Below are 24,822 nucleotides of genomic sequence, written 5' to 3'. Positions count from 1 at the left end.
TATGAGGGGCAGAGGAGGGAACACATACACTGACTGGTACACCCACGGTGTTACCAGAGCGTCCACCGCTATTGCCTGAGGGTCCCTTGACCTGGCGCAATATCTGTCTAGTTTTTTGTTTAGACGGGACGCCATTATGTCCACCTTTTGTTTTTCCCAACGGTTTACAATCAGGTGGAAGACTTCTGGGTGAAGTCCCCACTCTCCCGGGTGAAGGTCGTGTCTGCTGAGGAAGTCTGCTTCCCAGTTGTCCACTCCCGGAATGAACACTGCTGACAGTGCTATCACATGATTTTCCGCCCAGCGAAAATCCTTGCAGCTTCTGCCATTGCCCTCCTGCTTCTCGTGCCGCCCGGTCTGTTTACGTGGGCGACTGACGTGATGTTGTCCGATTGGATCAATACCGCCTGACCCTGAAGCAGGGGTTTCGCTTGACTTAGGGCATTGTAAATGGCCCTTAGTTCCAGAATGTTTATATGAAGAGATGTCTCCAGGCTTGACCATAAGCCCTGGAAATTCCTTCCCTGTGTGACTGCTCCCCAGCCTCGCAGGCTGGCATCCGTGGCCACCAGGACCCAGTCCCGAATGCCGAATCTGCGGCCCTCTAGAAGATGAGCACTCTGCAACCACCACAGGAGGGATACCCTTGTCCCTGGTGACAGGGTTATCCGCTGAAGCATCTGAAGATGCGACCCGGACCATTTGTCCAGAAGGTTCCACTGTGCGTGGAATCTGCCGAATGGGATTGCTTCGTAGGAAGCCACCATTTTTACCCAGAACCCTTGTGCATTGATGCACTGAGACTTGGTTCGGTTTTAGGAGGTTCCTGACTAGCTCGGATAACTCCCTGGCTTTCTCCTCCGGGAGAAGCACCTTCTTTCTGGACTATGTCCAGAATCATCCCTAGGAACAGAAGACAAGTCGTCGGAACCAGCTGCGATTTTGGAATATTGAAAATCCAATCGTGCTGCCGCAACACTACCTGATATAGTGCTACACCGATCTCCAACTGTTCCCTGGATCTTACCCTTATCAGGGAATCGTCCAAGTAAAGGATAACTAAAATTCCCTTCCTTCGAAGGAATATCATCATTTCGGTCATTACTTCAGTAAAGACCCGGGGTGCCGTGGACCATCCCTACGGCAGCGTCCGAACTGATACAGTTCTGTACCATAACCTGAAATACCCTTGGTGAGAAGGGTAAATTTTGACATGAAGGTAAGCCTCCTTGATGTCCCGAGACATCATGTAGTCCCCTTCTTCCAGGTTTGCAATCACTGCTCTGAGTGACTCAATTTTGAATTTGAACCTCTGTATGCAAGTGTTCAAAGATTTTAGATTTTAGATTTTAAAATCGGTCTCACCGAGCCGTCTGGCTTCGGTACCACAATAGTGTGGAATAATACCCCGTTCCCTGTTGCAGGAGGGGTACCTTGATTATCACCTGCTGGGAATACAGCTTGTGAATGGCTTCCAAAACTGCCTCCCTGTCAGCGGGAGACGTCGGTAAAACAGACTTTTGGAAACGGCGAGGGGAATACGTCTCGAATTCCAATTTGTACCCCTGAAATATTATCTGAAGGATCCAGGGGTCTACTTGCGAGTGAGCCCACTGCGCACTGAAATTCATTGAGAACGGGACCCCACCGTGCCTGAATTTGTAAAGCCCTAGCGTCATACTGAGGGCTTGGCAGCGGCGGAAAAGGGTTTCTGTTCCTTGGAACTGGCTGATCTCTGCAGCCATTTTCCTCTCCCTCTGTCACGAGCAGAAAAGAGGAACCCTTTTGTCCGCTTGCCAACCAGAACTGCGCCTGATAATACGGCGTCTTATTTTGAGAGGCGACCTGGGGTACATCCCCTCTTTTAAGGCAATACTTCCAAATGCCGTTTGGAATCCGCATCACCTGACCACTTTACTGGAATAATTGGACAACGCACTTATACTTGATGCCAGTCGGCAAATATTCCGCTGTGCATCCTGCATATATAGAAATGCATCTTTTAATTGCTCTATAGGCAATAATATACTGTCCTTATCTAGGATATCATATTTCAAGTCAGGGAATCCGACCACGCCAACCCAGCACTGCACATCCAGGCTGAGGCGATTGCTGGTCGCAGTATAACACCAGTATGTGTGTAAATACATTTTAGGATACGCTCCTGCTTTCTATCAGCAGGATCCTTAAGGGCGGCCATCTCAGGAGAGGGTAGAGCCCTTGTTTTTACAAGCGTGTGAGCGCTTTATCCACCCTAGGGGGTGTTTCCCAACGCACCCTAACCTCTGGCGGGAAAAGGTATACTGCCAATAACTTTTTAGAAAATATCAATTGTTATCGGGGGGAAACCCACGCATCATCACACACCTCATTTTATTTCTCAGATTCAGGAAAACTACAGGAAGTTTTTCCTCACCAAACATAATACCCCTTTTTTTTGGTGGTATTCATATTATCAGAAAAGTGTAAACTTTTTCCATTGCCTCAATCATGCAATGTGTGGCCCTATTGGAAATCACGGTTGTCTCTTCACCGTCGACACAGGAGTCAGTACCCCTGTCGGCGTCTGTATCTGAGGTAACGGGTGCTTTAGGGCCCCTGTATGAGACGTCTGGACATGCACAAGCTGAGTAGCCGGCTGTCTCATGTCAACCACTGTCTTTTATACAAAGCTGACACTGTCACGCAATTTCAACAGTACATCCACTCAGGTGTCGACCCCCTAGGGGGTGACAACACAATTTCAGACACTCTACTCCGTCTCCTCATCATTTTTCTCCTCATACATGTCGACACCAACGTACCGACACACAGCACACACACAGGGAATGCTCTGATAGAGGACAGGACCCCACTAGCCCTTTGGGGAGACAGAGGGAGAGTTTGCCAGCACACACCAGAGCGCTATATATATACAGGGATAACCTTATATAAGTGTTTTTCCCTTTATAGCTGCTGTATTGTTATATACTGCGCCTAATTTGTGCCCCCCTCTCTTTTTTAACCCCTTTCTGTAGTGTAGTGACTGCAGGGGAGAGCCAGGGAGCTTCCCTCCAACTGAGCTGTGAGGGAAAATGGCGCCAGTGTGCTGAGGAGATAGGCTCCGCCCCTTTCTCTGCGTCCTTATCATCCTTTTTCTGTATGTTTTGGCAGGGGTTAAATGCATCCATATAGCCCAGGAGTTATATGTGATGCATTTATTTTAGCCATATAAGGTTTTTTTATCGATTTATTGCGTCTCAGGGCGCTGCCCCCCCCAGCGCCCTGCACCCTCAGTGACCGGAGTGTGAAGTGTGCTGAGAGCAATGGCGCACAGCTGCGGTGCTGTGCGCTACCTTATCTGAAGACAGGATCGTCTTCTGCCGCCGATTTTTCCGGACCTCTTCGCTCTTCTGGCTCTGTAAGGGGGACGGCGGCGCGGCTCCGGTGACCCATCCAGGCTGAACCTGTGATCGTCCCTCTGGAGCTAATGTCCAGTAGCCTAAGAAGCCCAATCCACTCTACACGCAGGTGAGTTCGCTTCTTCTCCCCTTAGTCCCTCGACGCAGTGAGCCTGTTGCCAGCAGGTCTCACTGAAAATAATAAACCTAAACTAAAATTTTCACATAGAGCTCAGGAGAGCCCCTAGTGTGCACCCTTCTCGTCGGGCACAGAAATCTAACTGAGGCTTGGAGGAGGGTCATAGGGGGAGGAGCCAGTGCACACCAGGTGATCCTAAAGCTTTCTTTAGATGTGCCCAGTCTCCTGCGGAGCCGCTATTCCCCATGGTCCTTACGGAGTTCCCAGCATCCACTAGGACGTCAGAGAAATATACGTTATGGTAAGAACTTACCGTTGATAACGGTATTTCTCCTATGTCCACAGGTTCCACAGGGATCCCACCTTTACGCACCTGATTTGAGGATCTTTATACTCACTAAACTCTTCCCTCTTGTATGGGAGGGTGTGCATGTGTGTTCTTCTCGCCTGAATAGGGTTTTACATAATGCTCCTGCCTAAATGCTTTGGAATACAACTGATTTGCCAGAGCCAGTGGACGGGGGATATATGGATGAGCACTTTGCATCCTGGGAGGACTGAAAGCTTGTGATCGTTTGGTGCCAATCCACTATCGCGCCATCATATCCCATTGTTATCCTGTGGACATAGGATAAATACCGTGATCAACGGTAAGTTCTTACCATAACGTATATTTCATCCACTAGGGGTCACTGGAGCACTCTTGGGACGTACCAAAGTTTCCCCCTTGGGCAGGAGAGCTCTTTGGCTCCTGTAACCCTAGATGGCCAAAGCTAGATGTTGATGCCGCAAACGTATCAAACTTGTAAAAGCGCACAAACGTGTGCACTGATGATGTAGGCGGTTGTAGCCTAGCATGAAGGTAAGCCTGACGTATGGTCAGCTTAATCCATCTGGACAAGATCTGCTTGGAAGCTGGCCAACCCATCTAGACTGTATCATAAAGAACAAACAATGTATCTGTTTTACGTACTGTTGATGTTCGGGTTACATAAACGCGTAGTGCGCGTACCACATCCAAAGTAGCTGGAGTTCCTGCACTTCCTGATAATACCGGAACTACGAATGGTTGATTGATGTGAGAAGATGATACCACCTTTGGTAGGAAAGTGGGATTCATCCGGAGTTCCGCTCTATAATAATTAAACACCAAATACGGTGGCTTGCATAACAAGGCACCCAATTTTGAAACACGTCTTACTGAAGCTAAGGCTAGGAGAAAAACTTTTTCCAAGTGAGAAACTTAACATACACTTGTTGTAAGGGTTCAAAAATTGAAGACTGTAAAAAATCTAAAACCAGATTCAAGTCCCATGGAGCTGTAGGTGGTATAAACGGAGATTGTACTCTGAGGACACCTTGCAGGAAAGTGTGCATGGTTGGCAAAAGGCCAAACGCCTTTGAAAGTAAAGGCCTCTCCTAGTCAGCAGGACACCCATCCTGTGAAGCTTGATCCACACAAATGATATTGTGGCTTATAGTAAACTCAGCGATATTGTGTCTGTTTTGCTGTATTATGTCGGCATGACCAACATTGACGTGATTATGAATAACTGTGATCTCAACGTTTTTTATTAATATTGTGTTTTATCGATTTTTATTGTGGGAGCTGCTCGACCATAAGGTTGGCTATTTGCCCCCCCCAAAACTCTTCCAAACCATTTGATATGAGCCCCTGATGAAGTCCAATCGGACGAAACGAGTTGGGTTTGGTTTGGATGTGAAAACATTAGATATGTATTAACTATAAAGTATCAGTGGATTGTAAAGTGTTTTATATTGCATCATTTGTACATCTGATGTTCACATTTTAATGTGGATGTGTTAGCCATTTGACACTATTTTATATACTGCAATTTATTGTTCAATGTAATATTCAAATAAATTAATGTTTTATAAGAATTGTGGTCAAAATCTGGAAGAGGACTCATAGATCACACAACACAGCTCCCTTGGACATCCCCCTTTTTTCTAGCATTTTCATTCATGTTCATCTAACAGGGAGTATGTCACAGGGTTGAGCTTTAATTATAGCGCAGAATTAGGTCTATTCCACACATACATACATAATATATATATATTTTCATACACACACACACACACACACACACACACACACACACACACACACACACTCTAACTAGACACATTCTCTGACACACACGCGATATCACATACCTTGGAAACGCTCACTTTCCGGGTACTATCACTAGAATGTTCTCCTTCTTGTTCTCTGTCAAATTCTTTTCTGTTCCAGCTGTGAGCTTTTTCTGTAGCAAAGTGTTCAAAAGCTTCTTGGCAAGACATTTGTGTCTTTTCAAACACAATCTTCTTGGCCTCCGGTACAACATAGAGCTTTGGAACAATACGATGAGCCTTAAATTCACTTTCTTCAGAAAGTTCCAAAGGAGAATCAGTGCTTTTAATATTGGGATGGTTAAGGATGTGGTCTTCAGATAGAGTCTGAATCCCTGAACACTTATTCTTTTGCTTTTTGCCACATCTTGCATTCTTGGGTTTCAAAACACATGGGAAGGGTGTTAAGTCACTGTCCGAAATGCCTGTACCAATAAAGAAAAAATACTTAGAATTTATGATACTGTGGAGAAAATATACAGTTTTCATAAAATATAAAAAGTGGTCACATTTCTTTGCGCATGAAATACTGGACCTCTTTCAGAGACTACTAAGAGCAAGATAAAACGAGTTAAAACAATATTATTTAAATGCAAACGACACACAAGCAGGCTCTGCTGATTAAAATAAGCAGCATGCCCATATTTGCTGAGCGACTGCAGCTGTATCTGCATACAAAATACTATGTTACAATGTTTTCCTGGAAACACTAATATGCATGTGGCATATTTTAATCAGCAGAGTCAACTTTTGCAAACTATTCGAATGGCAATTTCAGCATAAAAAGGACACACTATGTTAGAGTTGCACGGGTACTGCCTGCTCACTCTCGCCAGGCATCTCGTGGTGCATGGCGTATTGAGGCTAGATGTTTGAGGACACATCTGTATGCATCTGGAAATAAAAATATGAAATGGCTCATAAGAGCATAAAACAGCTCTCTCAATCTAGGTTATATTTACTTTCATACAGGCATATCTGCCATTATTATAATCATGGTTTCCATTATCATTGTTAACAGATCACCTGCCCCTAACCTAGCTTTCCATCACCATCCCTACAAATAAATAAATAATATTCATTTTATGTATTTCTTTAGATTAAAGTGTTTCGTCTATTGCTGGAAATTTTTTAAATTGTCTGCTTTGCTGAAAAATCTGTAGTTATGGTAACTCCTGTTTCTTCGAGGTCCATGGGCTGCACAGGACTGACCATGGGGTATAGGTGGTTTGGAGAGAAGCGGGCACCAAGCAGTTAAAGTTTCAGGTCCCAGGATGTACTGGGCCTTCCCCCCTGCATATCTGACTGGTAACAAGTTACTGCTCCCCATCCACGAATACTGGCAATCGTGGTGAGGAGCACCCAATCCGAGATCCAAAGGGGATGCCCCTTGTTCAAATGGGAAGTGACGAACAAGGGTTTTTGATCCAACACTAATCAAATGAGATAAGTCTATTTGTAACTATAGACCATTATTTCGTAGCATATTGGGAGACCACTCCCTGATTGTACAGAGCTGGTGGTGCGTCTCGAGTCAGTAATATAACAGCGAACAGGGTTAGAGAAAAGAAGACTCTTGTGTGGGCGCAATCTTGTTTAACTTGATGGTGGAAGAAGTATGTTAGAAGATTAAAATGTAACTTTTATTTATTTTTCACATAATATATGTTTTGTATCACATGATCAGAAAAACAGACATCAATAAAATTTATTAAAAAAAATATATGGTGTGTTCTGGGTTGTCTATATCTGTAATAGATTGGCAGAAGAATGTAGACACCAACAGCACTACATTCGTGTCCTACCACACCAGTACAAGCAAAGCTTGTATTAATGAGATCTTAATTGATCTTGTTATTTGTAATGGTGATGGAACCTTGTTTACCAGGTTCACACTGTCCTTATCATATAAGGTGTCCACATTTGAGAATCCTTACATTAATTGTACTCCTTGCTCAGTTGATAATTTATCAATCGTTGTTGATCAAAGTGTCCATAGTGCAGGACTGAAGATTATGTGGGAAAAAAGGGATATTGGTGAGCCTGATGTTAGTATTGTGTCAGAGTAAACATTTATACCACACTACTACACTTAGTATTCCCTGGGGGTCACCCTTCCAGGTACAGACCCAGCCCACCACCATTTAGCTTCCAAGATCAGATGCGATTGGGCACGTGCGGTGAGGTATGGCAGAAGAAAAAGGTGGCATATGTTTCTGATGCACTAATAAGAGCACCTGGAATTAAACTATGAAATCTCAAGAAAGTAAGCGAGAATGTAGCTTACAGATGTGGATCTGCTATCCGTGTTAGACCAAGGATTTCCCCTGAAACACGGATGAGAGTCAACGTATTTAAGTGAAGATTAGAAAAGAAATCAGCATAATGGTATGATATGGCAGTATCACCCTATATTCATAAACAGACCTGAGTATCAAAAATAGAGCCACCTTACATAGCATTAAGACTATATGCGGTATGATGCATCCATATTTTTATACTGAGATTGCGGGTACCAAGTTGCCTTTAGATATTCAAGGGATGGAGATAAATCCGACAGATAAATGCCTTGGATGGAGATAAATCCGACATATAAAGTACCGGCCATTCGGCTCCTGTCATTTTTCAAACCCAGCCTGTGACATGGCAGTTAGGAGCCGATTGGCTGGGACTTTATCTCCATCCAAGGCTTAGTAAATAGACTCTTATATCCTGTTTGTACAACAGATCATCATATGCCTTACCCACTAGGTACTGAGTGATAGGGAAGAGCAGAGGTTTTTTTTTTTTATAGATTTGAAGTACGATATCAGTGTCCAAGTCAGGATCAACTGATGTTCAGATGGCAGTCAGTGTCCATGTTCTATTCACTAGGACGGAGTACCCCAAATAACATAACGAATAATTCGGTAATACGGTTATTATTGTGATATCACAGTTGCCAATATCTCACATAGGATACAGTCAGCGTTGATCCTGTTATGGGATATTGGAGGTACTCATTTGATTGTTCATAATGAGGTATAGGTTGGATTCTGCATAGTTGAATTCATAGCTATTTAACCATATTAGATCCTGTACATGGATTCTATGTGTACACTTATTGGTGATAAAGACAGTAATAGTAGAGTTATGTACTGTATCTATACCTGTTGACGCCAAGAAGTAGATAATTGAGTATGCTCAAAGATTGAGTGAGTATACACAGGTAGAACAGTGAAAATTATGCATGTGGTACATTCAACATAAAGTATGTGTTCACAAAGCATAATGCAGAGGTTAGTACATAAGGAACCCCATAAGGCAGAGATGCATTATACTTGCAAGATAGCAATAAAGGCTCATCTGTATTTCTCCCAAGGCTGTAGGTACATAATTAAATATCAAGTATATATTATTCCAGTAATTACTGGAAGTGAACAAGCACGGCCAAACGGGGGAAACGAGTCTTCCTTTTTTTACTGGATGGACCCTCTTTTTTCATTAGGATGCCCATACTGACTTTCAGGACTCTTAGCTTGCCCAGGGACCTGGGCAGCAACCGGAATAATTTTTCCAATTCACTCTATAATATATACTTGATCTTTAATTATTATGTACCTACAGCCTTGGGAGAAATACAGATGAGCCATTATTGCTATCTTGCAGGAATACTGCATCTCTACCTTATGGGGTTCCTTATGTACTAACATCTGCATTATGCTTTATGAACACATACTTTATGCTATATGTTGAATGTACCACATGCATAATTTTCACTGTTCTACCTGTGTATACTCACTCAATCTTTGAGCATACTCAATTATCTCCTTCTTGGCGTCAACAGGTATTGATACAGTGCACAATTGTACTTTCTTTTTTATCCACTAGGAGTCACTGGAGTACTCTTGAGATATGGACGGGGCGTTAGCAGGGACAGGCACATTTAAATATTTAAATGTGTAACCCTCCTTCCCCTCCATACTCCCAAGATGCCTCAGTGTTTTTTGTGCCTTCACCAGGGAAAAGCTCATTCTAGAAGTCTCCAGACTTTGCTTACTTTTTCTTTTTTCCTTTCACAGTCCCTTCCCAGCTTACTAAGAAGCTTGGGTCCGGGTCTGTGTGCTGATGTGCAGCAGCAAGGCTTGTCGGTGCTCATACAGAGGAGCCCCGCCATAGACCTAAATCAGCGTTCGTTGATTCAGCCTTGGCTGTAAAGGAGCTGGACAGTGCTAAACAGAGAAGCATCAGTCATAGCCTCCCCATTACACAGAGGTAAGGAGCGGGTCCAGCCCAGCTCACTGCCGCAGCTCTGTTGAGCCAGTTGAGGGGCAATCAACTCATGATGCCGCCCCACTATGTCTCAAAAGCTGCAGCCCGCCTGTTCCCCAGCGCCCAGCCGCAGTTAGTCTCACTGCCATCGCTGGGTGCCCGCTGCTCCCCGAAAATCCACGGTCAGCTCTCAGTGCTAGCCGCCCATCACCACTGCCCTCAGCCCACGGACAGCTCTCACTGCTGCCGCGGGCCGCACGTTCCCCTAATTCGGCCACGGACAGTGTTCACTGCTACCGCAGGATGCACAGTGCTCCCGTTTCACCAGCGGACAGCTACACTGCTGCCGTGGACCACCATCACCGCTCTCGCTCAGTGGCATAGCTAAAAGGGGAGATAGCACTTGGTAGCTGAGCACAAATTACCAAAGCCGTGGCTCACATACCCCTCAAAGGGGAGGGAATGTAAGAAGTTAATGCAGTCTATTAACTACAAGAAGTGCCTTATGTGTTTAGGATATTAAGCATACAAGAAGTGCTTTATGTGTTTAGGATAGGGGTGGGCAAAATGCGGCCCGCAAACTGATCCTGCCCAGCCCATTGCTTCCCTCTAGCGCGCAATGACAAGCGGCCCGACTGGCTGAGCTGCTTGTCATTACACTGTAGTACCTTCAAGCTGCCAGCGCCTGCCTACCCTGCGCCTGCCACACTTATCTTGCCTTGTAGCCTCCTCCTCCCGCCTCCAGAGTCCCTAGTGACAACATGCAGTGTTCAGCCGAAAAAGGGGTGGAGCTATGCAGTGACGAGGGGGGCTACACAGGATCTCAGGGGGCGGAGCTACACGGGACAAGAGCCACTGCTACAGATCCATCCTTCCTGCCACTGCCAGCAAGATGAGTAAGGTAATGGAAAAAGTGAGTGAGAGAAAGAAAGTTTATTTGTGTGTATGTGGGTGTATATGTGAGAGTGTGTGTTAGTGTGTGCATATATATGTGTGTGCGGGCAGTGGCGAAAGACTGTTTTTAGGTTATGGGGAGATCATTAGCGCTTGCTGGGCCACCCACAACCCCCCGTGTTCTGTCGCCGAGTCGCCCCCGTGTTCTGTCACCGTGTCACCCCCACCATGTTCTGTCACCATTTCACCCCCACCGTGTTCTGTCACCATTTCACCCCCACCGTGTTCCGTCACTGTGTCACACCACCCCATGTTCTGTCACTGTGTCACACCTTTCCCCAGGAGCCATAAGACACTGGATAATTTGCTTGCTGCGCAATGATTATCCCAAATAAAATGTGTAAAAGGGGACTCTACCTGCCGTAATGTGTAAAAGGGGGCTCTACCTGCCGTAATGAGTGACAGGGGCACTACTGTGTGGCATAATTTGAATAATGGAGACTACTGTGCAGCCTAATATGAATCTGTATTATTTTATGTCCATGCCCCTTCCACATGAAGCCACGTCCCTATATTTTTGGCACGTGGGGGAGCTGCTATTTTGTGTGCGGCCCTCGAATACTGACAGGAAAGTGTCAAGTGGCCCCTCAGCTGAAATAATTACCCACCCCTGGTTTAGGCTATTAAGACTACAAAAAGGTCTTTATGTGTTTAGGCTTTTAAGCCTACAAAAAAGGCTCTTTGTGTTTAGGCTATTAAGCCTACAAGAGGTGCTTTATACTGTATATGTTAAAGAAAAAGCACATGATGGACACCATTTTAATCACTTCCTGCTTCGTCCAACAAGAATTTGGTGTCGGTCCTACAACACGGCCACTGGAGGGGGCAGGGGTGTTAGTAAAATTTTCAGTGAAGCTCAACTTTAACAGAAGGTGCACTTGGTCTAATACACACTTCATTTCAATATTGTACTGTCTGTGTGCATGGGAGAAGCTACTGCAAAATCAAAGACAGCTTGTCTGTGATATCTGTGACTGTGTGTTACATGAACTTCCACTTGCACAGTGTGTCTTGAAAAATACGGTCCTCTGCCCTGATCCTCCTTGGGGGATGATGGCAGCTGTGATGGCTGATTTGAAGTCTGTTGGCCGCTGCACAGAAAAATCGTGAGGTGGCTATATCCGATTCTCGGTGAATACCGTCTGAGTAGCCACAGTGGGCTCAGGATATTTCTAGAACTTTCCAAGGTTTACAAAGGTCTATGTATAGTTCAATGCCTAGAAGTAGTCATTGTTTGTATCATAATGTACTGGTATCCTCGGTGTTGCATTCTGACAATTTAATGCCAGATCTGATATCATTAGGGCAGTTCGCCAGGTATTACATTTCACGGAGACAGGGGTGCCTCTGTCAACATTTTTATTTGCTGCAAGACTGTGCGTGTTTCTTATTCAGATTTTTTTAATAAGCAGTTGACGGAAGGCGGCGAAATCCAGATAAACGTTTTTCTATACCAAAGCAATTTCTGTCTAACTATCCTTTACCACAGGCTATGACACCTAGATGGGAAAATACGCCACCAGTGGAGCTTCCATTTCAAAACTTTCAAAGAAGTTAACTGGCTGCCAACAACGCTTAAAGACCCATCTGAGCGTAAGCTGGAGGCCATGCTAAAGTCCATGTATACAGCATAGACCTGCTTTAGCTGGAGTTTTGTTAATAAGGCTGCAGTTGCATGGGTGAAACAGCTCATGTTAGGCCTACAACAGGGTCTTTTTCTCAGACAGCTTATACGTCTCACCGATCACAATTGTGAATCGGTTGACTATTTAGGTACGACTTCTCTAAATATTGGAAAAGCTAGTTCTGGGCTTTCAGCTTCAATAATTGCGTTCCGATGGCCGCTTTTGTTACGTTCTTGGCAGGCTGACGCTGGTTCAAAATGAGACTAGAGATGTTGCCTTATACTGGTGATATGTTATTTGGTCCTCATTTGGACAAATGTATTTCTAAGGCTACTGGGGGAAAGTCCGTTTCCCTACCGTTGCCTGCACCAGTTCCAAAACGGAAATACGCAAGACCAGCGTTCAAGTCCTTTGGTTCTCAGTCCTTTCGAGCCCGTGCTCAAGGAATAACCGTACAGAGTAGACGTGGTAGAGAACGTGCTTTTCAACAAACCACTAATCGTCGTCAATACAATAAGACAGATGGCAAACCAGTAGCATCACGGGCTCCCAGCCAATCTCGGATCTTCAGTTGTGGGAGCACGCTTTCAAATCAGGTGTGGTTTCAGAAATCCACAGTTCAGTGGTCCACACTTTAGTGTTCAGACAAAATACAGTTCAATGGTCTACCACCAATGTGGTTTTTCAAGACAGGTCTGTCTGTGTCAGCAGACAAGACTGTAGTTCTGCAGGCCACTATTCAGTCTCTTGTAGATTCAGCAGTTTAATGCTGTTACCAGTATACTTACGAGATCAGGGGCTAAGCTGGACAGCTCAGTCAGACCGATATTGAACCTAAAAGGGCTCAATCAGTACGTTACTTACTACAGTTTCAAGATGGAATCCTTGCGGTCAGTGATTGCAGGTTTAGATTCACAGGAATTCGTGATTCCGCTGAATCTCATAGATGTGTACTTACACATTCCAATTTGGCCACTGCAACAGGCGTACTTAAGGTTGTCAGTTTCAACAAAACCATTATTAATTTCAGACACTACAGTTTGGCTTCTCATCAGCGTCTACGGTATTCACAAAAGTTATGTCCGGAATGATTGCTTCTCAGGTCTCTGACAATGATAATTCTGCACTCATACGACCTTCTCATCAAGGCTTTGTCTCAACAAATGCTTCTTCAGAATGCCTTACTGACGTACAATGTACTATTTCAGCACGGATGGATTGTCAACTTAAAAACAAACAAACATAATCCTGCTCCCGTCTCAAAGAATTCACTTTCTAGGAACGATTCTGAATATGGTGGATCAACAGATTTACCTGCCAGAAGCGCAAAGTATTCGTCATCTGGTACCATTAGTGCTCACACCATGGACAGTATCGGTGCACTTGTGCAATAGACTGTTAGGAAAGATGATGGAGTGTTTCAAAGCACTCCAGGTCTGAATATTTCCTCACCTCCTTTTCAGCTAGATCTTCTAGCACAGGGGTCAGGCTCTCATCTACAAATTCATCAGATGGTGCAGTTGTCTCCAAGGTCCAGAGTATCACTACTCAGGTGTCTCCACATACAACATTTCACCGCAGGAAAACGGTTCAGGGTCTCTGGTCAGACCGAGAAAGATTACCGTCAATAAATGTCCTAGAACTCAGGGCAATCTACAATGCTCTGCATCAGGCAGTTTAAATACCTGTCTCAGACTGTTCAGGTTCAGTCAGACAACGCGATGGCAGTCGCATACATCAACAAAAAAGGAGGGACTCGAAGTCGCATGGCCATGCGAGAAGTTGCTCGAATCCTGAATTGGACAGAGCATTACCAAATGATATTGTCGGCAGTGTTCATTCCAGGAGTGGACAACTGGAAAGCAGATTATCTAAGAAGTCAGGATTTTCAGAATTGGCTTTAAATCCAAAAGTGTTCCAGATGTTAGTGCAGCGGTAGGGTTACCCACAGGTGGATCTAATGGCATCGCCAAAATCATCAGGCACACCAGAATGTGTCCAGAAAAAGAGATCCAAAAGGCAATGGCAGTGGATGCTCTCACAATAGCGTGGTCATACAGCCTCGTGTATCTATTTTCACCATTTCTGCTGCTTCCTCGGTTGCTAAAGCGGATCAAAAGAGAAACCACGACAGTCATACTAGTTGCGCCTCACTGGCCTCGGAGAGCGTGGTTCTCGGATCTCCGCGGTCTACTCGCAAACGATCCGTAGCCGCTTTCGCTACATCCAGACCTACTACAACAGGGTCCGTTCCTTTACCCCGATTTAGCGTGGCTGCGTTTGACGGGGTGGCTGTTGAAACCTCCCTCTTAAGACGAGGGCATTCCAGAGTCTGTTATACCAACCACGTTACGTGCTAAGAAACCCGTTACAGCAGCTCATTATCACAGGATTTGGCGAGCTTATATTGGTTGGTGTGAAGCTAGAAAGTTTCCAACATCTTGTTTCAAGTTATCCCATCTTTTGCAATTTCTACAGACGGGGTTTAATGGAGGACTACGTTTGGCGACACTATAGGTCCAGGTCTCTGCCTTGTCAATTTTCTTTCGAAGGCGTTTAGCTCTTTTACCAACAGTTCACACTTTCCTGCAACCTCCGTTTATTCCACCTACAGCTCCATGGGACTTGAATCTAGCTTTAGATTTTCTGCAGTTTTCAAATTCTTACAAGTGGATGTTAAGTTACTAACTTGGAAAACAGTGTTTCTCCTAGCCTTAGCTTCGGCAAGGCGTGTTTTAGAGTTAGGTGCATTGTCATGCAAACCACCGTATCATGATGACAAAGCAGAAGTTCAGACGAATCTCGCTTTTCTATTAAAGGTAGTATCTTCTTTTCACATCAATCAACCAATGGTAGTTCCTGTTTTTTTGAGAAGGTTCAGGAACTCCAGCTACTTTGTATGTAGTACGCGTGCTTCGCATTTAGGTAGCCAGAACATCAACAGTACGCAAAACAGATACATTGGGGTAAATTTACTAAAATTCGTATTTGTGCCGATTTGGAGGGAGAATCATCACGAAGGACATCGAATGTGTGATTTTGCAACTTTTTGAAAATTTTACGCCTAATTTACTAAGCTGTCGTATTTGTATTTTTCTTGTTTTCCGATGTCGATGTCATTCGTGGTTTTGTAAGCTAGAATGCGGCCGATTTTGTGGTTTTGCGGCCGTGTTCTCAGATTTTTTTACGACTGCGTCACATTTCTGTTACGGCAGTGTTTATCCGTTCCCGGCCGCGTTTTTTTTCTAAGTTTCGTTTTTGTCACTCGTCCGTGATTGGTTTGATTCGTGATGGAGGAGTGTTTGTGCACATTACTATAAGAACTCCCCAAACCGTCCGAACCTCGTGGGTTTAGCTAGTGGAGACTTGAGAGGAAGGTGTGTTAGGAGTTGGTGAGTTTTTTGGAGTTTGTGGAGGATTTGAGGAGGTTATTTTCGATTGTTGAGTGCTGTACTGTGTGTGTGTGTGTGTGTGTGTGTGTGTGTGTGTGTGTGTGTGTGTAAGTAGTATTGTCATACTTGTTGTGTAGTTATTTAAAAGTCTGTCTAGTTTTTTGTCATTGTTTTTTTTAAACGTCTATTGTCATTGTGAGTGAGTGTGTGTGTGTTTGGTGTATGGTGTGTAGTGGTAGTGGAGGAGTGTGTTTACTGTTTTTTTTTTCTCAGTGTTATTTGTTGTTTGTCCTGATTATGTCCCAGTCAGAGGTGAGTGAGGTGGAGGATGTTAGTGAGGTGGAGGAGGTTAGTGAGGTGGAGGGGGAGGTTGCTGCTGTGGCCTCCAGTAATAGTGAGAGTGATGGTGTTGGTGCTCCGCAGCCACACACCACTAAAAAGACGGGCCGCAATGTTAAATTCAGCTACGCTGAGAATATGGCTTTGGTGCGGGAGCTGATGAGGCATCATCGGCAGTTGTTTGGCCATGATGCTGCAAAGGTGCCGTCACACAGGAAGACTGTTCTGTGGGGGAAGGTCGTTGTGGCTGTTAATAGTGAGGGTGTGGTGAGGCGGACCGAGGACACGTGTCGTAAGCGTTTCTACGACATAAAGCGCCGTGTCAAGGCGAAGATGGCCAAGGAGGCTAAATCAGCCCGCCAAACCGGGGGTGGACACCCCTTCCGAGCGTCTTATCGGGATTGGGAGGAGCCTGTGCGTACTCTCATTCCGCCAGAAGTGGTTGGTGCGACTCATGTCCGGGATTCGGATCGGCCAAGGCAGGATGGTGAGTTATTTGTCTTGTTGTTTAAAATTTAAACATCTGTGCTTTGTCCTTAGTTGTCTGAAATGTCTTCTAGCTAATTGTGATTGTAAGTTGGTTCATTCTTCTAATGTGCCTGGCCAACCTGTGGCTCTCCAGCTGTTGTAAAACTACAATTTCCATCATGCCTTGCCACAGTTTTGCTATTAGGGAATGCTAAAACTGTGGCAGGGCATGCTGGGATGTGTAGTTTCACTACATCTGGAGAGCCACAGGTTGCCCAGGCCTGATGTAGTGTTAATATCAATTATGTATGTTTTTATCCTTTGTATAGTATTTTTTTCTGGTTGCCTTGGCCTTTTTCTGGTGTTTTATGTCAAAAGTAAATGTTTGTAGGTGTATTTTAAAGAAGTGTGATGAATATGTTTTATGCAAAGTATTTTTTTTTTTTACAATTTCATAGGATTTATGTTTATTGTGTGTTGTTCTGGGTTGTCCTTTGTGTGCTTGATGTGATTTTTCATGCATATTTGGTTTTGATGTTTACAATTTTTTGCAGATATTTGTGGCTAGTGTTTTCTTGTTAGCATCAAAAATTGGTACCTTAGCGTGCAATATTGAGGTTGTGTCAAGTTACGACGTTTGGTTTTTAAGTAGTATAATATTGTGCATTATGCGCCTTTGTGTATGAATTATTTGGTGAAATTGTTTCTTATTTAAAGTATACACACCCAATGAAGTCAGGCAGAAAAGCATAAGCATCGTTCTCATCAGGTTCCACATATGTTTACATCACAATAAGGAATTTGCATAAACATATCAACAAAATAGTATGTTCATAAGGACATTCTCCATATTTCTACAGTACGAAAGAAGCAGCACAGCCAGGCCACATCCAACACTGCCAAGAGATGCAGATGGTGGCAATGCAGGTAAGATTTTACTGTAAACACATATTCTGCAAACACATAGAAATACAAAATGTTAATGTTTATCTTATCACATAGGTTCTTCTTCTGCAAACCCCCCTCCACTAAGGCGCCCATCACAGGGCTCGGTTACTGTGGCTAGGAGGCCAACCAAGAGACGCTGTCTTGAGGCTGAATCTCCAGCACCAGCATCACCACCCCAACGGCGCATCTCCGCAGTGTCGGCCCTGCCACCACTAGCTCTTTTGGCCAGCCCACAAAGTGAGGATCCACAATCCCCTCAGTTGTCTGGTGAGTAAACATAACAATTACCTGTAAATAAGTAAAAAAACAGTGGGGTAGATTTATTAACCTGGAGAAGGCATAAGAAAGTGAAAAAGCAGTGATATGTGCAAGGTGATAAAGGCAGCAGCACAAAATAAACACAACTGTTAATTTACATATTGGAGCTGTTTGCCTTGTGCCTTTATAACCTTGCACATATCACTGGTTTTTCACTTCCTTATGCCTTCTCCAGGTTTTCACATCTGCACCACTGTTTGTGCACAGCAAAAAAAATTACACAAATGACCAGTCATCCTTGTAATAATCACCAACAACAAGCACATGGTGGTAAGGTTTTTTTTAGATGGTTAATTGTCAGATGTGATGTTGGCCATATCAACAAATATTTATAGTTTTAATTTTTGCTAAAAACACCAACATAAATGTTCAGTCTCATCCAATTGTTTTGCATGGCCAACATCACCAGTTCGAAACATAGGGCACCTTAATACTTTTTCACCCATTGTTAATGTGTACATTTTAGACCACCATATTTGTGTTTTTTTTTTTTTTTAATAATTTTTTTATTGAAGCAATACATGCAATACATGAACATTCACTATATTTCAAAACATCAGTATAAGGGTGTCGTGTGAAAATAGAGCAAAGAAGAATACAATTGAGTCTTTAAGCATGGGACACTTTCAGTATAAGCAAACAATAACATCGCATCTGCATGAAACAAGTCCCCGGAGACCATTTGCTCCACTGATTTAAAGTTTGGTTCAATCGATTGACCCAAAGTTATACAATCGAAGATGAGAGAAGAATAAAAACAAAACAGACAAAAAAAAAAAAAAAAGCCCGCATACGTGCCTGGTTTCCCCACCCATCGGCCCACAAGACCCCGACTGTTATTCAATTCTCAAGCATAATCGGCGGATCTCCAGCAGCCAATCTAGTCAGAAACCATTCTGTGTTTGATAACGAGTCATGGAGCTGTTTCCTAACCGTTAACGATAAAGTCGTTATGTAACTCTCCCAAACTTCAAAAAAATTATGTATCTTGGTGTCTTTTTCCAGCAAAACGCCTATCCATTCCATCCTAAAGAGATAGAATAGTTTGGCTTTAAATAATGATAGAGTAGGTGGGTCCTTCGCTATCCACACCTGCAAAATGGCTTTTCTGGCTGCTAAACTAACTGCCAGCAACAGTTTTTTACTGCCCAGAGAAAGGCGTTGATTCGGTGGTAAGATACCAAAAAGCGCCCACTCCGGAGACAACCTCCAATAGTTCACCAGCTTGGCCGTCAGGCAGTTTCTTATTTGGGTCCAAAACTGTCTGACCAAAGGACATGTCCACAGGCAGTGAAATAAGTCTGCCTGAAGAGTGCCACATTTCCAACATGCATGTGTGTCAGCAAGTCCTATCAGGTGTCGTCTGTGGGGGGATAAGTAGGTCCTATGTAAAATATTGAGGGACATTTCTTTATATCTAGAAGAGGGAAATAATTTGCAGGCTTTAACGTTTGCCGCCAGTAAGTCTATAATTTCAATGTCTGGGAGACAGTCCTTCCAAGACATAATACCTCCCAGTCCCGTGAGTAGTCTAGGACGGTTCTAAAATACCCATATGCCGTTGAGATTGCCTTCCGAGCCTTGGGGGTTTGTCTCAGCAATTTATCCAATGGATTGTCCCAATCCCCAGGTGAAAAACATCTAATAGTGGATGAAACATAATGTTGAGCCAATAAAAAGGCCACAGGATAGGCCAGCAAAGTTGGGTATCTAGTAGTGGCCTCATGGAACGTGAGCGGCCTCGAGCCCCGCATGTCCACTATATCGCCGATCCTGGACACGCCCCCCAGTCGCCATATGTTAAACGGATATTGTGCCTGGCCATCTTGGAAGTCCGGATTAGCCATGAACGGAAGATGTAATGATTTGTGGACATTTAGATTAAGTTTATTTCTCATATCTGTCCATAGTTTCTTGACGTTCCACAGTAAGGGGTTACTCCTCTGCTCCTCGGACACCTCCCGGTCGTGCATATGTAGGAAGGTAATTAGGTCCCCCCCATTTACAAATTCCCTATCTAAGGCTGTGTTTGTGTACGTGTCGTCATTGTGCATCCAGTCATGTAGGTATCGCAGTTGGGCCGCCTGTGAGTACCAGAGGATATTAGGGAAGTTAATTCCTCCATTTTTTGTAGTTTGCTGGAGTTTGATCAATGCTATACGCGGTTTCCCTTCCTGCCAGATAAATCTCCTAAAAAGAAAGTTAAGACGTTGAACGTCTTTAGGTAGAAGTGCATGTGGCATGGCTTGAATGAAGTACATCAGGCGGGGGAATGATATCATCTTAATTAAGCTAGCTCTCCCGAAATATGATAAGGGCATAGACTTCCAGGTCTCAAGTTATGTTTCAATTATTCGAATGGCCGAGGTAAAATTTAGGGTGTATAATCGCTCCGGCTTTCTCGGAATTTGAATTCCCAAATAAGTTATGTGGTCTGAACTCCATTGTAATGGTAGATTCCTCACCCCGTGTTTCAAAAATGAACCATTCCCCAATCTGAGTGCCACCGATTTTGCCCAATTTACGTTGAAGCCTGAGACTTGTCCATAAACCTGCAATATATTAAATATATGGGTCAAAGAAGCCTCCGGGTCTGAGATATATAGCAGAAGATCATCGGCAAAAGCAGTAAGTTTTAGTTCTCTGCGACCAACCTGAATTCCATGAAATTGGGTATCGCTTAACAGCAACCGATGTAGGGGATCTATGGCTAAGTTAAACAGCAGGGGAGACAGGGGGCAACCCTGCCGTGTGCCACGGCACATAACCACCGGGCTGCTAATATGTCCATTGAGCAAGAGGTTAGTAGAGGGAGAATCATATAAGTAGCGAATAATATCAATGAAGTCCTGATGGAATAGTCTTCGTTCTAAGACCTTGAGTAAATGGGGCCAGAGTACCGTGTCGAAGGCCTTAGTGGTGTCTAAGCTAAGGAGTATATTTTTGGATTGGGGCGATTGAGCAGAAGTTACAACTGCCGCGACCGCCGCCCTAATTCCCTTAACCGAGTGGGTATTGCGAACAAAGCCAAGTTGGTGACTAGTTAAAGTGTGGGGGAGGATAGTTTGCAGCCGGTCTGCTAGAATTTTAGTAAATAGTTTTGTGTCAGTATTTAACAACGTGATTGGCCTATATGAGGACACCAGTTGCGGGTCTTGTGCGGGTTTAGGGATTAGAATAGTATGTGCTGTTGTGAAGTGGTGAAAAGGGGAGCGATGCTTCAAAAGGCTGTTGAACACTTCTAGCAGAGTCGGAACTACGTGAGGCTGAAGGATTTTATAAAATTCATTAGAGAGGCCGTCGGGGCCCGGAGATTTATGCAATTTGAGCTTGGACATTGCCGAGATTAGCTCTTCCTCGGTGATAGCTCTCACCAGCAAGTCCGACTGTGCATTCGTTATTGGTGGTAGCACTGTGTCTGGATGGAGCGTGTTATGGGTGGATTCATTGAAGGGGAGATCAGCGTATAGGTCAGCAAAGTAGGATTCAAATTGATTCAATATGTCCGGGGAGTTGGTAAGGAGTTGTCCCGAGGCTCGGTGTTGTACAGCTGTTATGAATTTGCGAGTAGTTTTTTTCCTGGCCATATTTGCCAGTAGTCGACCGGATTTATTTCCCCATTGATAGTATTTATGGGAAGAAAATACCACGTCACGTTTCGCTTGCGCTAGCAAATGGTCATTTAAGAGCTGCTTGGCCTGTACATATAGCTGCAAAGACTCCTCAGTCTGTAGGGTAAGGTGACGCTGCAGTGCATCAGTTAAATCTGAGTGTAGGGTGTTATAAATTGCCAAGTTTTTCTTTTTCATTCTATGAACATATTCAATAATTTGACCCCTTAGAACTGCCTTTGCCGAACCCCAAAGAATATTTGGGCGGTCCCAGTGTTCCAGGTTATCGTCTAGATAGTTGGCCCAATTGGTTATCAAAAATTTCCTAAACTCATCACAGTTATAAAGATAACTCGGAAATCTCCAAATCCTTGAGCCTCCCGAGTGGAGAGTTCTCTGCAACGTCAGCGTCACAGGAGAATGATCTGATCTCAGAATGTTGTGGATATCAGCTTTCTTAACTAGCGTCGCTAGGGAGTCTGCAACTAGTATGGAGTCAATCCTGGACCAGGAGCCATGAACCCCAGAGAAGAAAGTAAAAGATTTGTCCGTTGGATTGAGGAGGCGCCAAACATCAGTGAGCTGAAGGGAGGTTTTCAATGTCTGGAGATGTGTCCAAGAAGGCGAACCGGAATTGCGCGGGACAGGGCGTTTGTCAATAGTGGGATCGTCAACAGTATTCCAGTCACCTCCCAGGATAAGTTGGGAATTATTACGTTGAAGCAGTTGAGAGCTCAGTTCCTGGAGAAAATCAGCAGTCTCGCAATTTGGTGCGTATACATTTACCAGTGTGTATTTGTTACCCCAGATTTCTACATCCAAAATTAAATAACGCCCCTCCGGGTCAGCAACAGAATTTAAAACTGTGTAGTGTAGGTGTTTGCTAAAGAGAATCGCCACCCCCCTAGTCTTCCTCGTGTTGTCTGCAGAGACACAGCTATCTAACCATGTTGCCCGAAGAGCAGAGGAGGCGCCCGCCATCCAGTGGGTCTCTTGGAGAAATATAATTTGAGGTTTGAACCTTTTCAGGTGTGTGACAACTCTCTTACGTTTTATCGGGGAGTTAAGGCCACCCACGTTCCACGACATAATCTTAAAGCTAGAATCTGCTGAAGGGGTCCCTACTCTAGGGTCAGTCATTAGTCTACTAACCTACCCCCACCCGCGGGTAACGCTTCAGCAGGAATGTCATGTCATATCGTCGCCCTCCTCCTTCCCAGCGAGCGGGGAGGAACGACCGCAACCAAGCAGTATCGTAGAGCCCAGGAACAGATCGGGCGAGGAAGGCACGACACGGGCAGAACAAAAAATAAATAAACAAACAAAAAAACACACATTGCTTCATATAACATTTTCCGTTTTTTCCAAACCAAACTAGTAACCACGCAAGTGCTAAACCCTCCGGCAGCACTGGCGAAAAACTTATCAAAAATGTTTGTAACATTAAGATTCAAGCTGAGTAGCATAGAGAGAGACCCATTGTCTCGTTCGTGTGAAAGTTAAACCGAGTCAGGCATAAATTATCTAACGTCAAAATGTCTAGTCTTGGTGCTGTGGATTTCCAGGATTCAACATGTGTTTAACATGTGAGTGTGCGGTGGCGGGGTCAACAAATATCAGTGTGCGGCCATTATCTTGGATGCGTAATTTAGCGGGATACATCAATGCGAATCTAGTATTGCTCTCATGGAGTATTTTGCAAACATCTGAGAACTCCCTTCTCTTCTGTGCCACAGAGGCTGAGAAGTCTTGAAAGATCAAAATACGTTTTCCCTGCACTACCAATTGCGGGAGTTTGCGATAGGCGCGCAATACATGTTCCTTCATACGAAAGTCCATGAATTTCGCAATAACTGGCCTCGGTTTCGTTTCAGCATCAGGTCGAGCAGGACCTATTCTGTGCACCCTTTCAATGAGTGATATAAGAATGGGTCATATGTGATACCCAACGCCTGAAATATATCAGACGTTACAAATTCTGATAGTTGTCTGTCTTTAACTGCTTCGGGGACGCCAACAAAGCGTAAATTCGATCTTCTGTCCCTGTTTTCAAGCTCATCTATTTTTGCCTGTAGAGTTCTAAGAGAGGAATCTTGAGTGTCAGTAGAGCGTTGAAGTGTGTGTATCTGATCCTCCCCATCGCTAACCCGCTGTTCTAATGAGGTGATCCGTGAGGTGTTGTGGTCAATTTTCGCAAGTGTCGAATCTAGTAGTGTCTGTATCTGCTCAAGCCTTTTATCAATTAAAGGGATATTTTCAAGTTTTTTTTATCAATTTGGGGCATGAGGAGGCGGGAGAGCTCCTGCGCCATATGTATTAATGAGGTTTGTTCAGGAAGCGCCTCCACCTCATGAATTTGGTCTCGGGAGTTCCCTGCCTCCGGGGGCGAGGGGGGGCTAGGCTTCCCCGCCGTATTCTTGGTCTTACTCATTCTTGTGGTAACGGAGGACTGGGAAGATCTAACCGCTGGAGTTTTATGGACGTATTTGTCCATCCCCCGGTCCGTGGACCACTATCTGCAATAAGCTAGGGGCTCCTATACCAACACACTGCAGTATATGATAATAAAACACCTCACGTAAGGGCCTGAATCAGAAGATATGTTAGTGCTACTCAGCGAAAAAAAACACAACAATTATAACATTTAAGTGGACATTAGTTTACACCGTATACAGATAGGGGTAATGTAGGGGCATCGCACCTTAAAATCTCCCGGTTGGAGCCTAAGTCAGGGCAAAACAGCTGTGGGACGACTATTAAGAAAGGTAGTGTAAGTTTCTCCCATACAAGGGCTTTTTAAAGGATAACAGTGGATGAGTATAGCCAATTCACTGCTAATTCTAAGCAGCCACCAGATGGCGACGTACCCTCAGAAATTGCTGCTCAGAGATCTCCACACACTCCTGTAACAGTGTCGCATAGGGCACTTATCACAAATACTTATAAATACAGAATTAATGGAGGGCAGATAGGGACAGAAGAAGAAGGATTAAACTAAAAGGGTAGAGACCAGCAAGATGTAAAGGGAAGAGTGCGATAGAGGTCCGGGCCCCCACTCCTCAGTACCAAAGAGCTAAAACAAATATGAGAGACTGAGGATCCCTCTGGAAAAGGGTATAGGGCACTGGAAGCAAGCTTAGGGAAAGGCACACATCTGGTATGCATCAAGCATCATACAAGAGGGTATTATAAGTTTCTTGTGTAGTGTTGCAGTCCCGGATATTAGGACCGCGCAGTCAGCGGCCAGCAACAGGCAGGACC

General features: G+C 44.4%; 1 protein-coding gene and 1 pseudogene across 7 annotated transcripts in view; both read right to left on the bottom strand.

Moving 5' to 3' along the window:
• Positions 1–24,822, bottom strand: part of KDM4B (lysine demethylase 4B) — a 381,078-nt gene that overhangs the window by 117,503 nt on the left and 238,753 nt on the right. For all 7 annotated transcript variants that reach the window (XM_063915024.1, XM_063915015.1, XM_063915040.1 and 4 more), the window contains one exon: positions 5,698–6,080. In XM_063915024.1, coding sequence (XP_063771094.1) covers positions 5,698–6,080 — 383 coding nt within the window. The remainder of the gene's footprint in view (positions 1–5,697; positions 6,081–24,822) is intronic.
• LOC134946432 (5S ribosomal RNA) lies at positions 7,736–7,854 on the bottom strand (annotated as a pseudogene).

Source organism: Pseudophryne corroboree, chromosome 1, assembly GCF_028390025.1.
Source record: "Pseudophryne corroboree isolate aPseCor3 chromosome 1, aPseCor3.hap2, whole genome shotgun sequence".
In the NCBI taxonomy this organism is placed as follows: domain Eukaryota; kingdom Metazoa; phylum Chordata; class Amphibia; order Anura; family Myobatrachidae; genus Pseudophryne; species Pseudophryne corroboree.
Note: the sequence above shows the minus strand (reverse complement) of the source record. Positions and strands in the feature narration are given on the sequence as shown.